This window comes from Phasianus colchicus, chromosome 13 (assembly GCF_987193195.1).
Source record: "Phasianus colchicus chromosome 13, bPhaCol1.hap1.1, whole genome shotgun sequence".
Lineage (NCBI taxonomy): Eukaryota > Metazoa > Chordata > Aves > Galliformes > Phasianidae > Phasianus > Phasianus colchicus.
The window spans coordinates 1438630-1456724 of NC_143448.1; the positions used below are offsets into that span (position 1 = coordinate 1438630).

Below are 18095 nucleotides of genomic sequence, written 5' to 3' on the forward strand. Positions count from 1 at the left end.
GTATGTATTTTTAGAGGTTATTCTGTTGTTGACCAGCAGTTTAATGGCTGTAAACAACTCCCCTCCCCTCCCTGAGAGCTGGATACTACGCAGTAGCCCTGGAGGACTGACCCTTCCCAGCACAGACTGTTGCCCAATGATTTCTTGGTGCAGGTTCAGCTGGGCACCGTGCTTATGTCAACGTGCTGCTGTGTGCCAGCTGAGAGCTGCTCCATGTCAACGTGCAACTGCAAGCTTTCGTGCATCACTTCAGCTTCCTGGATGCAGATTTCACATTTGGCAAAGATAAAAGCTGTTTTTACCGGAAAATAAATGACAGGCTTGTTGTTGGAGGAAATCAGCCGCAGCAGAGGTCTGGACTGTGACCCAGAGGCTGACAAGCACTGCAGACAGGCTGCCAAGAACAAAACAGAGCTGGGACTGGAAGTGCCTGGTGAGCAGCCCTGGAAATTAGGCTGATGGGAAAGCTGCTTTCTGATCACAGGCACTCTGATCACTGAATGGACTACAGAAATGCTACCAAGCAAGCATTAAGGTTTTGAACATAAAGAGCAAAAGAAGAGCTGGAAACAGTGGGAACAAGTAGAGCAGGTGGCAGAAAGCCTGAGACTTGTGCCAGGAGACTGTTCCATAATCCAGTCTTGCAGTTTGCTCGCTTAGAACAGCATGGGTGGCTCACCAGCCTTCTCACCAAGAAGCTGGATTTGACTAACAACCAGGTTCCTAAGGGATTCAGATGAGCTCCCGCTGCTGATCTGAAGCGACAGAGATCCATGCATTTGGCAGCTCAGTTCTTCATCTTGAAAGGCTGAAGGCCCGGCAAGGGACCGTTTTGGAGATTAGAACACAGTGCAAGAATTAATTTTCCCATTCAACTTGTGGCCAGTGGCTGCTCTGTGGCAACCAGCGGGCTGCTGGTTTTAATTCAGAGTTAGCATGTAAGAGACAGAGCACTTCCAGGAGGTGAGTGCTGCTGACAGCCCTGAGAAGCTGCCCAAGACCCCCACTGACAGAGGTGATGGGTGATGGGCTGCCTCCTCCTCCTCACACCACAGCGCAGGCAGGATGAAGGGGCAGGAGCTGGGAGCTCTGGCACTCAGCCTTGTCCTGGTCAGGGTATTTTTAGCTTCTAGGAGAAGTTTGTTTTGGCAAAGGTTCTGCACTATCTTCACATCTAACCTACAGATTTATTGTAATACATAAATCCAATTTAAAAAATCCCACAACTAATAAACAGTTTTGAGCCCGGGGAACAGAAATTTATCAAGACCTTCTCCTGATCCCATTACGTACTGCTATCTCTCTATTACACACCAAGCTGGCCGTGTACTTTGTTTTCTTCATTCCTGAAATACACCCTTGCCCACCCAGCATCTGCAGTTTTCTCCAGCAGTACAATGGACAAGCAGCTGAAAGCAGAGCTCCCTGCAGTGTGGGCGTGGGGAGCAGCAGGTATGAAACCAACCACTTCCTACCTTCCTGTGCTGGAACCCAGCAGCTTTCAACCAACTGGCTGCAAAGCCAGACAAGTTATCCCTTCGGTGCTTCTGGTGCAGCAGACTGCAATTTACCAGGAAGCAGCACATCCCTGCGATGAAACCATGGGTTCTCTGATGCAGAGTAACTCAACTGGGGAGCACAAGCTGACTGCAGAAGTTGGAGGCAAGTTCCAAAAACTTGATTCTGAAGTTAGCAGATTCGTGGTCCTGTGTTTGAGATTTCAGTCAGCTCCAGGTTCCTTGGCTCCAGTGCAAACCCAGTGACAGGCATGCCCTCAGCACGGCATGTTCACAGATCAGACTGATTATGCAGCAAAGCTAATGAAGTGTTCCATCTTTCAGCAAATAGCTGTACACATCACCCCAACTAAATCAGAACAAAAGCAGCCAAACTGGTCTATGTTTTATTGGGAAAACTGATGCCCAACTACAAAATATATTAAAATACACAAATAAGTTACTGTATGAAAAATAAATGCTTCACAGATACACCTCTGCCTTACATAAATACCTCACTTGCACTTGTATCCGATGCACCGTTCAAGAAGCCTCCCGTCCTCTGGCCTGCAGAAATAACATTTCTGACGCCTTAACTAACATCCAACCTTTGCTATTACCTCATTCTACAGCAGGGCAGGGAATGAACGAGATGCTTGTTGGCTTTGGTCCTACAGCCTGGAAACATCACCACTACACAACTGCTGTTCCCCTCTCTGGTTGTTTTAAGAAGACGCGACCCCTGAGCGCATTATCCTGAACAGCGTGTTGAAGTTGTTGCTTCTTATTGCATCCCGGCAGGCAGCGATCACCTGTGCCTTAGGTTTGCCAACTGTGAAGTGAAAAATAGAAAAAAATCAGTTAGAAGGAGAAAAAAAATGCTGAACATAGGTATGGGGCTCAAAACGCAGGAGGCTCTCGGAACGTTTTTAAGCAAACAATGAAGTGCCAGCTTGCCTTCTTCTTAAAGTAGAGCCCTTTCTTGAAAGCAGTTTCCATAGCTCTATTACAAGGCAACTTGAAGGACTTGTTGAAAGGGGAAAGCTATGAATGTGCAACAAAATGCAGCCTTCCAAAGGCCGATAGAACCAGTAATAATACAGACAGCTTGGCTTATGTTGATAGCTCTTCTTTTTTTATTATTTTTTTTAACTGAACTAGCTATAAATGAAGAACTGAAACAAAGCCATTCAGTTCTATACCACCCACAACACTGAAAACTGCTTTGAACTTTCTTCCCAAAACACCGATCGCGTTCCCCACCATAAGCAATTGGCTGCCTGGGCAATCAAGGGCCACTTCTACCACTTAAGCAACCCAGGTGGTGTCTGAGGTATCTTATCAGCCTCACTGGGACCCCACACACACACTCACCACGTAACCGCCCGGCCCTCTGGATTGCTTGATTCACTGCTTTCAGATTGCTCAACAGCTCCGTGTGATTGTTGCAACGAATTTTGTACTGATTTATCAAATCCCTGTTCAGATCATACAGCTCGACGTACCGTGTCTTCATGTTTTTCCTGGGGGGACAATCAGCACAGTGAGCTGAATCTCTGGGGATATGACAGTAACTCCTGGCCTGTCCATAGGAAGGTGCAGCAATGCTCAGTTGTGAGGGCTGCCTCAGTTACCTGCATGTCTGTAGCTACAGCACTACACACCCGTCCAGACATGTTGGTTAACCTCATTACTGAACAGGAAAAAAGAAAAAAAAAAGGTCTATTTTGTAGACTCTCTATGCAGATGCTGCATTCCCCAGTGGAAGTAAAACAGCCTGGCAGGATGCAGACCTCTTTACTGCTTGTCAGCCAGGGCAGGAAATGAGCAGAGCACAGGATGGCACAGCGAAGACCTGGAACTGAACGTTTCAGTCTTGGCATTCTCACAGGTACACACAACAGAGACAGCTTTCGGTTCCTCCTCCCCTTATTGTGTCCTTTCTAAGGTCTTACCTTCCCAAGGCCAGTTCAAGGCCAAAACCTGCACTCTTGCCTCCCCCAGGCTGGCTTCCCATTAAAAAACAGGGCAAGGCTCGATGACAGCTGATGGTGGAACCAAAGTACCACTCTGCTCAAAGAATTGTAACCGGGCATCCCTCCCACTACACAAATGCTTTTGTGCTTTTTTTCCTGCCTGAGAAGCAGAGACTGGCTGTTCTGCACCCAAAACACACAACGTGGCAACTGCTCACATGTCTCCCAGGAGCCGAGCATCTTCTGCCTGAACCAGCATGACACGGATGAGGTTGGAGTGGTCGGCCATGTCAGCAGTGAGCCGCTGATTCACCGAGTGGTGCTCATCCACCTGGCCAAGGCAAACATGAGAAAAGGCCTTCAGGCACTCTGGGCACAAAGGGAATTGTTTAAGCTACACCCCACCCCACTGTCATAGGAAATAACATTCCAGCTTAGTCAACCCAGGACCATCCTCCTTTCCCTCACCCCCCCCAGCTGCTGGAGCAGCACCTTTTACCCTACAAAACGATGCTCAGGATGAGATGCACACCTTACACCCTGGACCAGATCCACAGTTCAGTCTCCCACACAAAGTATTTACATTATTCTAAACAATTAGCTGCTGGGGACCAAAACCCTGTTCCATTTAACACACAGAACGTCGAGGATACCCCTCGTCCTTTGCACAGGATATTTAGCAAGTCACTGCTGGCTGATTTACATGAAGAAAAAGCAGTTTGGAGATGCTTAGTTTTTCCCTCTCATACCGATGCCCCCAGTTCCTTCTCACCTTTACCAGCACTTTCCGCAGCTCCTCAAAGTATGCAGGGAAATCTGCTTCCACCTGCAGATCTTCAATTGCCAGAAAGGAGGCCATGGACTGGATGATGTCACCAGCTAAATCAATATCATCCGTGCTGATAGAGATCTGTCAGAAAGGACAAGGAAGCACTTACATGATGCTCTTCCATGCCAAAATATCTCCCAAGACGACTCAGCAGGGCTGCCTGGAGAACAGCTGCTTAGGCTCAAAGCAGTTTGTTCTAAGAGACAAGACTGCTGCAAGGACAAGCTCCAAGGCTTACTGGAGACGAGGAGACACTGATTTCAAAGGGGCTTTTACTCAGGTGTGGGGTAGAGGGGAATTTGTGAATACAAGGACAGCACAGAAGTTATGGGCAGTGTCTCAAACTGCAGCCCCGTGAAACCACTCCATGTGGAACAAATGCCTTCCTGCTCATTTGTAGGATGAACAATTTGCTTTGTGGACTGGCACTGGAATTTTACCCACTAGCAGCAACACAGACTCCAACAGCCAAAAGACACCCCTGTAACTCAAGTATTCCTCTGCCTGTTCAGTCCTCCCTCATTTTCACAGCCCCACGTTGGAACCACCCTCAAGATTCGGTGATGTATAACTACATGGGCACTCCCCTGGCCTCTGAAGTTACTCACCTCTCCACCAGGCTTGATTTTGATGAGGAGCTGGCCTGCATTACGAAGGGAAGTAAAGCAAACCTGAAAGGGAGCACTCTGAAACTCCGCATCCTCTGGTAGCAAGAAGCTCTGATTCAGCCACATAATAATCTTGCAAAAAATAAAACAAAGAGCATCAGCCATCAGCTGTGTGTGAAGTCTGGAGAGCCATGCAATGGCCCTACATGCACACATGACACCAGGGCTCCGTTCAGGTTGTCCTGGGAGCTCCATTCACACAATTCATCTCTTAAATGAATGCCAGGAACTTTGAGATGGGAGCAGCTGGCCCCCTGCTTCCAAAGAATATTTGCAAGAAAATCAGATCTGACAATAGGAGACCACAGCCAAAGGCCAAAAAGTAAGAACAGGTCCAGAGACAGGAGAAAGCTAGGAAGCAAAGCTGCATTCCACTTTAAGAATTTAAAGGAAAGTTTTCCTCAATCTTGCTTTTTTTTTTTTTTTGCCTTGATCACTTAATAAGGGAAAAGTCACGCAGGCATGACAGAGCCCCACAGTTACGTGGAAGAGAGAGGCTCTCATCACTGCTATCTCACGATTCAGATCTTCCAGAACCAACACTGCAGCTCCACTGCCCACCTGCCAGGTACCTGAGCCATCCTCTGGGCACTGCGTTGCCTCTGTCCTGTTCTCTGCAGAACTCCAAAGGCCACAAGCACAGAATAATATTTCCTCTTGGAAATCTCAAGCTAAAACTGCAATCCCTCCGTGTGCTATGTATCAGCAGGACCAGGAAGCAGGCAGCAGAGCAAACACTCACCCTTTGTGGCCTCTCATTTGTTGCACAGCTCACAAAGCTCAGCGGCTCCGTGGCTGAGCCCGGGCTGCTCAGGGCATACATTGAAAAGCGGGGCAGCTGTCTGGTCAGCTCAAATACATAGAACTGTGTGCTGGAAGAATGCAAGAGGAAGAAGGATGGTTACTAACATCACAGTAACTCACCTCCTACAAGGGCTGCTGGGTCTGTTGTGGCTGAGTATTAACATCAGCAGCTCCCAGTGACAGAATCAACTGCTTAACACTGGTAAACAGCTGCAAGCTTTGGGAATTGGAAATTCCAGGCTTAACGCATCTCTGTATGAGGCTGAATGATTCCTCCCCATTGCCTACATTTTCCATAATCCTTCCAACAAAATATATGCTTACATTTAAGATTTTACTACATAACTGGATCGTTTATTAACAGTTTTGGCAAAGTCCTTCTAAAAGCAGTAACAAAGAATAGAGGAAGCAAAAAGGGAATTCAGTTCCATACATTCTTTCTGCAGTGGTTGGCTCACACTCAGAACACAGCTCCCTGCTCAGGTGCTGCTTCCTGGGACACTGCCAGACACAATAGATGTGAGCAGGGAGAAAGATAGATGTATATGAAGAAGAAACTGGAAAAACATTGTCTTGAAAACAGGCATATACTACCAGGCCCAAAGTCAGACAGGCTCAGGGTCACTCTGTGGTCTGAAAGATGGCACAGTGCCTCCAGGTTTGCTCATGTACTATGGCCAGAGCTGCCAGCATCCAGGCCCCTAAGAGGCAGAGCCACAGCAAGGCATGCCCTGGACAAGAACCACTCACTGCTCCCTTAAAGGCAGAGCTGGAGCACAGCAGGACGCTGTGGCCTGAGGAGCCCAGTGGCACAGAATAACAGTATGTTATACAAGAGAATATTCCAGCAATGAGAGAATTGAGGCATCAGGGAAGTAACGGTACCGTCCTGGTGGGACAAGAATGGAGCCACATCTCCAGTGTCTGCTGTCACACACTGTTAGCTGTGGAGACCAGGAGAGTTCACAGCACAAACCTCACCTGTTCCTGTAACCCACAAAGGCTTTGATGTGCAAATCCACAGGGACATCTTTGGGTGGAGTGAGGGGAACCCGAACGCAGCCCGAGAGGTTCTGGAGGCCGGGGTGTATGACGTGGCTCTCTCCTTCAAAGATGCCCTCAGCAAAGATCAGCACAGCACGGATGATGGTGTCTTAGCAACAAGGAGAAAAAACAGTTTCTCAATTAACAGCTGTCCTCCTGCAACAAGCCACCATGTTCTTCAGAGTTAAGCACGAGCAGCTCTCCTGAACTGTTAACATGCTCCAGATGAGCAGCACTGCACCCAGCCTGCACCCTCAGCATGCCTGCTGCTGGGTGACTGCTGACCCGACTTGGTTCCTGCCCCAAGCTGAGGCCCAGCTGCATTCACACAATGTACCAACACAGCTTGCAGACACTGAACACAGCTGGAGCTCCAGGCTGCTGCAGTCCCCACACCCCATATCCCCTTTACCTGCATACTGCATAACCCACCCACAGGCAAGCAAGATTGGCCAGGAATTTCTGGGACAGGTGTCCTGCTGTTGCCTTGGTGGGCTGGGTTTAATTGCTTGGTTGCTTTTCATAACAAAAATGGATGTTTCTCCCTCTCTACAGACCGCTGCACTTAGAGGTGGGCACTTTGCTTTCACTGGGAAACAACAGTGCTCTTCATTAGTGTTTACAGTCAACACAAAGAGTGCTGCAGGGATCCCCAACACTCATTTCATCCAAGTGTTAACTGCCTTGGAAAACAAAACACAATGAGCAACAAATCCCACCCAACTCCCCTCTCTCAAAACCCATCAAAGGAGCACAGCTTGCCTCAAAACCGTGGAAGGAAAGCAGCCACAAAGGGGAAATTACAGACAGTGAAGGGAAGACAGGCAAATCATCAGCTAAATATAACTGAACGTTTGCATGAATTTACATGGAGGTAAGTGGTGGTGGTGGTTGCAGACTGCGGCTCACCATTGGTGGTGGAGATGCACAGCTCCACGTGAGCAGACTGGCTGTCAGAGCCCAGGTTAACGGACAGGGAGGTCTGCAGCTGGGTGTTGGCTGGAATCACACCTCTCTGCCCATCAGCTTCCTTCAGCTGTGGGCTCAGCTCAGCCTGTTCCAAAGCACAGAACCCTTCAGTATCACTACCTCCATTTTCACCATTTTTATTCTAGCAAGCTAAAAGATGTATGTTTTCAACTGTAAGCACAACTCTGTGTTTTTGCTGCTGTGCTCTTTCACTCTTTCAACACGAGCCTGCTTGTTCCTCAGACTGCTTTGCAAAGCCCTCTAATTCTGCACCTTCCCCGTGGAGCCACCAGCACACCTACACCTGCCAGTGCTCTTACACAGCCCCCCTGACTCCCAGGTTGGCTCAGGCTCTGAAAATGACCATTTTCAGACATAATTTAGTGCTGAACCAAAGCCCATTCTGTTCTCCAGCAGGCAGACGAGGCGAGGAGAATGTGACTTATTAAAGAGAAGCACGCCGTGCACTTGCACAAGGCACAAGCAGGAATCCCAAGCAAACAATCTCACTGCTGATTACAGGTTACAGTTCTGACTTGTCCAGACTGCCCCACGACCTCCACCCACCTTTATAGCAATGGGAAGCCAGGGCTTGGCCTCACAGACTGCATAAGTGGTACCTTTGCATTTTCCTCATAATTTCTTAATTCCAGCAGCAGGTTTTGCTTCTTTTGACTAAGTTCTCGGATCACGTCCTGCTCAGCACACGTATCCATCAGGTTTCCCTTCATCTCCTCACCTCCCGGCAGGTAGCCCCGCACTGCACAGGAACACACACACAGATCTGACACTTACACACACAACACGCTGCCCAGCAAGGACAAGAGACCCTCACAGCTGCATACAGCCCCTTGGGCAGGCTTTGGATGGGGCTTATGTGCTGAATCCCAAGCGAAGCACTTCCCAGCAGCCTGAGATTGAGACAGACAGCAAAACACTGTGCCATTTCACAGGACAGGCTTTTGTTCCAAATGGGTTGTGTAGATCTGTTTGTCTCAGGCCACTGCAGCCAAGCAGCTGGATAATCACACCAGTGTCTGTCCTGGAGCCATCACAGAGCCCCATAAACTCAAACTGAGCTAATTTAAACACCTATGGTCATATCTGCTTCCATTCGCAGCAACCAGGTGTCACTTCTTGAAAGTCTGGTGGGATAAAACCAGCAGCTCTGCAGTCTCAGAAGAGCATTTTCAAGGAAACAAAGGGCTGTTAACACCCAACATTTCTAATACAATAACTATTCACAAAACCAAAATACATATATCCTTCCTTCTCTGCCCCCCTTTAGCCACTGGTAAGCAGCCAAAGAATCACACAGGAAAAAAGACCTCCCATATATTCATCCTTCATGCTGTCGCCTGAAGAGCCACAGTCCTTACTGAGTATATTTCTCTTTGCATTCTTAGGATGGGACTCTGTCGTTTAGGCAAATGGATTTTGATGGCATCTTGGATCACAATGACATACACACTGATTACCACAGAGAAGGCAATATCTGACATCCCGTTTGCAGATAGCCTAACGCAACATTCCCTTCACTTCTCATAAAGCCAGGGGAATCTGGCACACAAAAACACCTACAGAGCAGAATCAGTGGTTAGCTCATCTGAGATGATGCGATACACCCGACACTGCCGCGTGTAGAACCGCTGTCTCAAACAGCCCTCCTACCTTCACCATCAACTGAACAGCAGATTAACTGCGTGCTCCCGTCCATCCTGTAATCCCCCTCCACCACTCCAGCAATCGAGGAAGCAAAGTTGTCCTTAAAGATGACCTCCCCGGTTCGGTCACTGCGTGCATCAACCTGGAACAGCACAGAGGTAAGGGACACAGCATGAGCAGAACAGCCAGCTCCAAAACACACACGGTGGTGGTGTTCACCACTCATGGAGCTGCAGTCCTGCTGAGCACAGGGCCACAAATGGAAGATACATTATCAGCAAGCGAGCTCTCGATGGGCTCAGGCAAAAGAAACTGCTCTTCAGAGATACAAACAGCAGGAAGGAAGAAGAGGGGATCACAAACCTACACAGGGAAGGTTGTGCACATGTGGATGCAGTGATGATGGATGCAGACTGGACACAGCCTTAATGCAGAACACACAGCTTTTTGGCTAAGCTGCTGTCCTGGACCGATGAACGACTTTTAATTATCTTTGAAGGGAAGAGGATGGAGCAGGGGGCTCAGCTCTGTGCAGTACATCTGTGCCAAAGCACAGCACCCAGCAGTGCTGTTTCCCAGAGCTGGGAGCTGCTTCAGGCCAACAGATGGGGCAGGGCCTGCAGCTGAAAGAGCAAAAGGTGCACAGCGAGGAGAGGTGCTCACTTTAACGATGTTATACACCTAATCCAGCAGAAGTTACAACACACCCGGGCTCCAGGCTGCCAGCTTGATACGAAGTTAATTAAATTCCCCTAGGCTAATGAGAGTAATGAGAGGTGCTATGAAAGGAGATTTACAAAAAAAAAAAATTGGCAAGCTGCGTCCAAGAGAGAATTGGCAACCAGAACAGCCATTTTTGGCAAAGGGGAACAGCAAGCAGCAGGCTTCAGAGCCTACACTGAGCTGCATGGAACACCTCCACATCAGATTAATGACACTGATGGATTTACACCAATCCTGCCACAGCCAGGACCGACGCCGCTCCCCTCTCCCATAACCACTCGTCCCCTGTAGCAGGAGAACATTCAGGACATACAGCAGCAGATGATTAGCATGCACTCAAGACAAAGCTGGAAAGAGACACGGGAGAGCTCTAGGATGTTGAACATGATCTTTGCTACCATAGAAACAGCTTACCACACCTTAGCAATTCACTCTGAAGTAAGCAGAGGAAGGTTTTCTCTGGCTGATCTTGCATCTGGCAAGGACTCCCCAGACAGAGGAGGTTTACTACAACAGCTCCTCCTTTTAACATTTTGTCTGCTCTACTTAAGACCATTTAGCAGCCTGGCTCAAACACAGCTTGCAGACCCACAGCTCCTTGCTCCTCCAGCACACGCTCACCTTGCCGTTGGACCAGCCGGTGATCAGCTCACACACACCATCAGAGTTCAGGTCAAACGCATGGATGCTCATCGCGTGGTTCTTAGACTGAGAACAGAAAACAGCACAAACTATGCTTGGGTGCACCTTCTAACCTGACACACGCAAGACCCTGGAGAATGAGTCTACAGAAAGGAAAAATTAGCTTTGAACACATACAGTGTAAGACACATTCAGTGCCTGGAAAACAATCTATTGGTTTAACAACACAGCCAGAGGCATTTTCCAACAACGAACTCACATTCCTCTGCTGCATCTCTGGTTGCTCAGTGACCCCACAAAGCTGGAGCACCCCTAAACGTGTGGTCTTAGCAGCGTTAAGTCATCACCAACAATCCCAAAAGAACTGAAGGAACTGACATACTGTTGATTTTGCTTGAATCCATAAAAACGGGTTTGTTTTGTAACACGATAATTACATCAATTACATAATTACACGACTTACAAACTACGCTCAGTAGAAAATGTCAAACCATCTATGGAGTTTGGGTAGCATCAACGAGCAGAGATTAGCTAGCAGCTCCCCTGGAGGCTTCAAGCTCTCCGTGCTGATGCTGCAAGGCAGGACTGACCTTAATCCTCCAGTAGCGGGACGTCCTGTCATACACTCCCACTGTGCCATTGGAGAGGGCATAGCCAAAGCGACTGCCATACATGGGGCTGAGTGCTGTCACAGTCTTGGAGGGGGAAGGGGAAGGACAGAGAGAACACAGCAGTGAGAACACACCGACTTCTGCACCCCCAAGAGACTACACACAGTCTCCTCCACGTGAACTGCACTCCACTGGAATTCAGCTGTAATTAAGACCACTGTGTGGAGCACAAAACACCAAAGGAGCTGTTTTTAAAACTCAGTTTAACCCCACCAAAGGCCTTGCAGGGTTTCCTCACACACGCTGTGCTGTCTGCATTAACACACAGTTCAACAGAGCTTGCAGAAGTGCCCTCAAACCGTGTTCTTTGACCAGCTATTTGCTACCACAAACAGCAGCACAACTGCTCAGAGCATTGCTGTGGTCTCCGATTCTAACACCCTAAAACTGCTTCCCACACACAGCGCTCCTCCCTGAGCTTCAGACCCGAGGATGCCAAGGAGCTCAACATTACAAGGGCTGGGAAAACCCTAGAGATATTATTGGTAGAAAAGCTTTGCCCGAGATCAGCACGATAAAAATTAACAGCTCCCACAGTTGGGCTTCTTCTGGAAGACAACCAGAACAGCAGGCCAGGCATTACCTCAGTAACAGCTCCAGGGAGAGACCTGAGAGTCACAGCCCAGAGTGATTCTCGCTCCTTTTAAGACCCATCACCCTACAGCTCCTCACTGAGCAAGGCCTCTCAGTGCTTGGAATGCAGCCCTTCTCCGTGCACAAACACTGCAGAACTCAGTGCTGGAGGAACAGCTGCAGGCAGCCGCCTGCTCCCCTGCACAGAGCAGCTCAGTCCTTCAATTCAGTCCTTCACACAGAACCCAGACCTTCCCACTGTGAAGATTTCCAGTGAATCCACCCCAGCCTACTGGGAAGGAACCACTCATCACCACCACGTACGTGAGCACCCTGCGGTCAGCTTTAAGGCACGCATGGCATCCCTCGCTGGAGTCCTGGTGCCCATAACTGAGTCCTGCAGGACACTGTGTGCAGACACAGCTAAGCCAAATTAATCTCAGCTGAGCGTGCTCCTGGATTGCTTGCTATAGAACACTGATTCCAAACCCTCTGTCCTTCCTCTCCAAAGCCTTTCCCATGGAACACCACCCTCCAAATCCTGAGCACCTTGGGAGGACACAAAGCAGAACTCACCCACATAGCAAAGCTCCCCATCCACCCAGAGCATCCATTTATCAGTTCACAAATCACAACCACCTCTCTGATCTGTTCCATCAGAATTAAACACCGAGAAGGCAAACTACTCAAGTCTTCTAAAAGGAGCACAGTGCACACAGCCGTTGTCCCCTGCCGTTAGGTTTAGGTGGAGCTGCATCCTCTCAAACTAGAGCAGAAAGGCTGCAGTAGGTCTTAAGGCTGTGCAGGTGTGAACTTAAAGCAGTTTGACTGCAGATCTGGAAACAAACAGCACGTGAGAGCCACAGACTGCTCCCTTCCCTTAACTAGAAATCACAACACGACCCTGGATTGGTTATCAGAGAGCAGAACGTACTATTCACAAAGCCTGGCTCTAATCCTACCAGCAATAACAGCTTCCTTTCCTGGAACACTGCCTGCACGGCTCCTTACGAGCTCTTTGTAAGCAGTTTAATAGCTAACTAAGCCTTCTAGTCCTAACTTGGGCAGCAAGGAGCAATTTTTCAAGGACAAAGCTCTTAATGCAGGTGCTACAAAGGCACAGCCCTGTTTATACAGCTCGTGTGCAAGGGAGATTCTTTCCACCCTGCCATTCCCCATGTGGACACACACAGGACAAGTGACTTCATCACACAGACAATGAATGGAGAACTGCAGCAGAGGACATTCTGTACCACAAAGGCAGTGTGTCAGCCACGGGGCCCTTCCAGGAACACACATCCCTTCGGCCAGGGCCCTGATTTCCAGGCAGGTCAGTTATTCCCTTGGCCTGGTTAAAGGTTTGTAAACAAACAAGTCAGAAACCTCATCCAAGTGTTATCAAAGGCGTCGTTAAACTCTGACTTTTGCAACTCCGGAAGGACAGATACAGTGCCCAGTAGTTAACTATTTACCTACACAATGCATTTAAACCAGAGCAGCTTTACAGTACACAGTGTTTTCAGGTCCACCCGCAATTACAATAAATATTAACCACAAGTAATTTACCTCTGTTTCTGACATTTCTGCCACGATCACATCTTCTTTAAACACTCGGATATCAAAATCTTCAGAGCCAACAAGAAGCTGCAAAAATAACACAGAAACTCAAGACCACTGAACCACATAGCAGAGTGTCACCGCTCCTCCTACGAGGGTGGCTGCCCTACTGCAAAGCAAGGGCAAAATCACAGAACCATAGAATGGCCTGGATTGAAAAGGACCTTAAAGATCATCCAGTTCCAACCCCCTGCTATGTGCAGGTTGCCAACCAGCAGCCCAGGCTGCCCAGAGCCACATCCAGCCTGGCCTTGAATGCCTGCAGGGATGGGGCATCCACAGCCTCCTTGGGCAACCTGTTCCAGTGCCTCACCACCCTCTGGCTGAAAAACTTCCTCCTCATATCCAACCTAAACCTCCCCTGTCTCAGTTTAAAACCATTCCCCTTGTCCTATCACCATCCACTCTCACAAACAGCCATTCCCCCCCCTGTTTATAGGCTCCCTTCAACTACTGGAAGGCCACAATGAGGTCACCCTGCACCCTTCTCTTCTCCAAGCTAAACAATCCCAGTTCCCTCAACCTTTCCTCGTAGGAGAGCTGCTCCAGCCCTCTGATCATCTTAGTGCCCGCCTCTGGACCCACTCCATGTTAGAGCCCAAAATGGGTGAGCAAAGGAGGACATTGGCTCTTTATCAGGTCTTCCATCTTCTCATTCTCTATCATGAAGCAGGTGCCTCGTGAGCAATGACAAGAGGCATGACATTTCTCCTGTATTCCTGGTGTGGTACACAGACATAAGAGCACGTTCCACAACAGCTGGCCACCCGCTCACCAAGGCAAGGCACTAACAGTGCCAAGACCCAAAGATGCCTCATTTCCCTCATTCCAAGTAGTGCCAGAGAGCAGCGCAGCTCCAGGAGCGCGGACTGAGCCACAGTGCCTGCTTCTGCCAGGCTGCAGCCTGAAAAAGGGACAGCTTCCTCACCAGAATCCCCCTGCTGATCACCTGAGGCAGATGCACTCCCCTTCACTACATTACCACGAAATCAGCTGAATTCACACGTAAATGACTACAAACAAACCTCAGTTTTGCCATCACCGTCGAAGTCACACAGTGCTAGGGACCGAACGTTGTCTCCTGTAACCTAAAATGAGAAAGGCTGTCTTCAGTATTGAGGAAAGTGGTCAGAGGGTGAACCACTGTTATTATCCCCACTGCAATGAACGCAGTCGACATTCGAGCACCATTTGATGCAATGAACACAGGTCAAAACACAGTTTAAGCTCTGAAATGAAATAAGAAAGCTGTTCAACAACCAAATTATCATTTATCGTATTAAAAAAAGAAAACAACATGGAAATTCATGCCATCAAAAGAGTCTTTTAACAAAGCCAAAGTGTTATGTGTACCCTACCGTCCAAAAGAGGTCATTTCCTTCATAGTCAAAGCCTTGCAGGGCACAGTTGCCACCAATAATAGCAAGAGGAGATGGTATATCCCCCAGCTTTCCAAGAACAATTGCGTTGGCTCCATCTGAAACCTATGGAGGGACATTAAAGGAACGAAACCAAGCGTGAGGCATCAGAGTGTGGACATGAAAAAGCTTCTGCCATCACCGTGCTTCCTTCCCAGCAGTGCTGGGGATGCACAACGGCACCTCTGTGTGCTCACCCCTCCCCTATCATGGGCTGCTTACAGCAGCAGCATCGCAAGGACACGAAGGGAGAGCACCAATCTGGGAAGGGGCTAATAATGATAATGATAGAACAATAACATGACGTGAAGTCTGGCCAGCAGCTTAGTTAGGGCAAAAGCTCCAACTCGGAGGACTGAGTTGTTATGACATGTGCACATGTGATGGCAGACTAATGCTCCCATTGAGAAGTTGTACTGTTGCATAAACTCAAGGCCTCCTCAAGTTTCTCCCAGCAGCCTCTGATTCCCTGGCAGTTCCTGCTGCTCTCTGCTATTCCACCAGTGCTGCAGGACGTGCACACAGATAGGTGAGACTGAAATGGTCCCACCAGTTGAGCTGAGCTCCATTAGAAGGTCCAGGTTCTGTCCTGCTGGGTGCTGCATTACAGGTGGGGAGGACTGGCTCTCTCTCACACAGCAGCTGTATATCCTACGTTTTTAGCCTTTGCATCGTGCAGTCATTGAGGCTGGAAAGACCTCTGACCGCAGTCCCAGGTGCCACATCTGTGTGTTCCAGGAACTGCTCCAGGGATGAGGACCCCCCCCTGCTGTGCCAGTGCTGCACTGCTCTTGGGAGAAGAACTGGTCCTGGTACCCAACCTGACCCTCAACGTGAGGCCACCGCTGTCACCTGGGAGCAGAGGCTGACATCCCCTCCCCACAGCCTCCCTCAGGGCTGCAGAGCCATGAGCTCTCCCTCCCCTCAGCTGCTCTTCTCCACGCTGACCCACCCCATTCCCACAGCGCTGTGCTCAGACCCCTCGCAGCTCCCCTTGGAGCAATGCCCTCGGCACGTTCCAACCCAGCCCTCCCCGGCACCACGACTCGCCTCTCGGTAGAACAGGTCGGAGTTCAGGTGCACGTCGTACGCCAGCAGATGCGTGCCGGTGCCCACCACCAGGCAGTCTCGTCGCAGCGAGGCTCGGAGCGGCCCGGCCGCCAGGCACGTCACGGCCTGATTGATGCTGAGCAGCGACACGTGAGCGTCCAGACCGCTGGGAGCCGAGCGGCTGCCGCCCGTCCTCGGAGCGGGGCTGTGAGGGCTGTGAACGAGGACCTGCGGGACACGGACAGCGCGTCACACGGGGGGGGGCGGCGGTGCCGTGCGGGGATGCCGCGCCGTGCCGTTACCTTCCCCGCCTGCGTGGCGGCCGCCAGACACGGGTGCGCGCCGTCGAACCGGCCCAGCGCCACCGTGCGGGGCTGCAGCTTGTGGCTCAGCTTCAGCGTGAACACCGGCACCAGCATGGCGGCTACGGGAACGGAGCGGAACCGCCCCGCAACGGCACCGCGTCACGGGGCGGGGCCGGGAACCGGATGGGGGGGGACGCGGGGGTAATTAGGGGAGTAATTAGGGGCTTGGGGGGCAGCTGGGGGGACGGTTGGGGGTCAGTTAGGAGACGTGGGGGGGATTAGGGGAGTAATTAGGGTTTGGGGGGCAGCTAGGGGGTCGGTTGGGGGGCTTAGGGGTCAGTTAGGGGACGTGGGGGGGTAATTAGGGGAGTAATTAGGAGTTTGGGGGGCAGCCAGGGGAGCAGTTGGGGGGTCAGTTAGGAGATGTGGGGGGAAATTAGGGGAGTAATTAGGGTTTGGGGGCAGCTAGGGGGTCGGTTGGGGGGCTTAGAGGTCAGTTAGGGGACGTGGGGGGGGATTAGTGGAGTAATTAGGAGTTTGGGGGGCAGCTAGGGGCCGGTTGGGGGGTTTGGGGGTCAGTTAGGGGACGTGGGGGGGAATTAGGGGTTTGGGGGGTGGCTGGTGGATCAGTTAGGGGATGTGGGGGACAGTTGGGGGTAACCAGGGGTTTGGGGAGCAGCTAGGAGGTCAGCTAGGGGTTTGGAAGTCGGTTAGAGGATGTGAGGGGCAATTAGGGGGGCAGTTGGGTAATAGGGGTTTAGGGGCAGTTGGGGGTTTGGGGGTCAGGGGACTTGGGAGGCAGTTGAGGGGTTAAATAGGGAGTTAGGGGACAGCTAGGGCATCAGGGGATGTGGGGGGCAGGATGTTGGGAGTAATTAGGGGAGTAATTAGGGGCTTGGGGGGCAGCTAGGGGAGCAGTTGGGGGGGTAATTAGGGGCTTATGGACAGCTAGGGTGTCAGTTATGTATTTGGGGATCAGTTAGGGGACATGGGGGGCAATTATGGGGGTAGTTAGGCTAATTAGGAGTTGTGAGGCAGGGGGGAACAGTTAGGGGTTTGGGGGCCAGGAGGATGTGGGATGAGCTGGGGGGTAATTAGGAGTTTGGAGAGCAGCAGGGGGATCAATTAAGGGTTTGGGAAGCAGCTAGGGGATCAGGGGATGTGGGGGGCTGTTGGGGGTAATTAGGAGCTTGGGGGGCAGCTGGGGTGGCGGTTAGGAATTTGGGGGTAGTTGGGGGATGTGGGGGGCAGTTGGGGGGGTTGTTAGGGGTTTGAGGGGCAGTGGAGCAGTCACACCACCATCTGTACCTTCTGCTTCCCACCGAGCTGCCAGTAGGGAACAGCTCTGACACAAGAAGCAGCAGCAGGCCCAGGGCTTCGGCCAAGACATGAGGGAGGAAAGCCGAGGACAACTGTGTGCCTGACAGCTGGATGGGAAGGGCTGCCCACAGCCCCGCTGCCTCCCTGCTGTGTGTTGGGCTGTGCCTTGGCCTGCACTGCATCCATCCTTCCCAGCATCAGGAAGGGCCTGGTGACAGAACAGCACGGTGCCACGTGGGCCATTTCAGCATTAATTTCTCCTAGCTTACAAAGCGTGGTTACAGACAGCAGGGCAGTGCCTTCAAAACATACAGCTCTTTTATTT

The 18095-nt window shown here is 50.5% G+C and overlaps 1 protein-coding gene across 1 annotated transcript; it reads right to left on the bottom strand.

Annotated features, from left to right (window-relative positions):
* Positions 1–1888: 1888 nt before the first annotated feature.
* On the bottom strand, positions 1889–16671 carry BBS2 (Bardet-Biedl syndrome 2). The gene is made up of 17 exons (XM_031614902.2): positions 16448–16671; positions 16146–16373; positions 15036–15161; positions 14703–14765; positions 13627–13704; positions 11407–11511; positions 10796–10882; positions 9458–9593; positions 8407–8546; positions 7727–7871; positions 6755–6926; positions 5712–5841; positions 4910–5041; positions 4245–4382; positions 3691–3803; positions 2871–3019; positions 1889–2328 (listed from the first exon to the last, which is right to left on the bottom strand). The coding sequence occupies exons 1-17, from the start codon at positions 16562–16564 to the stop codon at positions 2222–2224; spliced, it is 2166 nt and encodes a 721-aa protein (XP_031470762.2). The 5' UTR covers positions 16565–16671; the 3' UTR covers positions 1889–2221.
* Positions 16672–18095: the final 1424 nt, after the last annotated feature.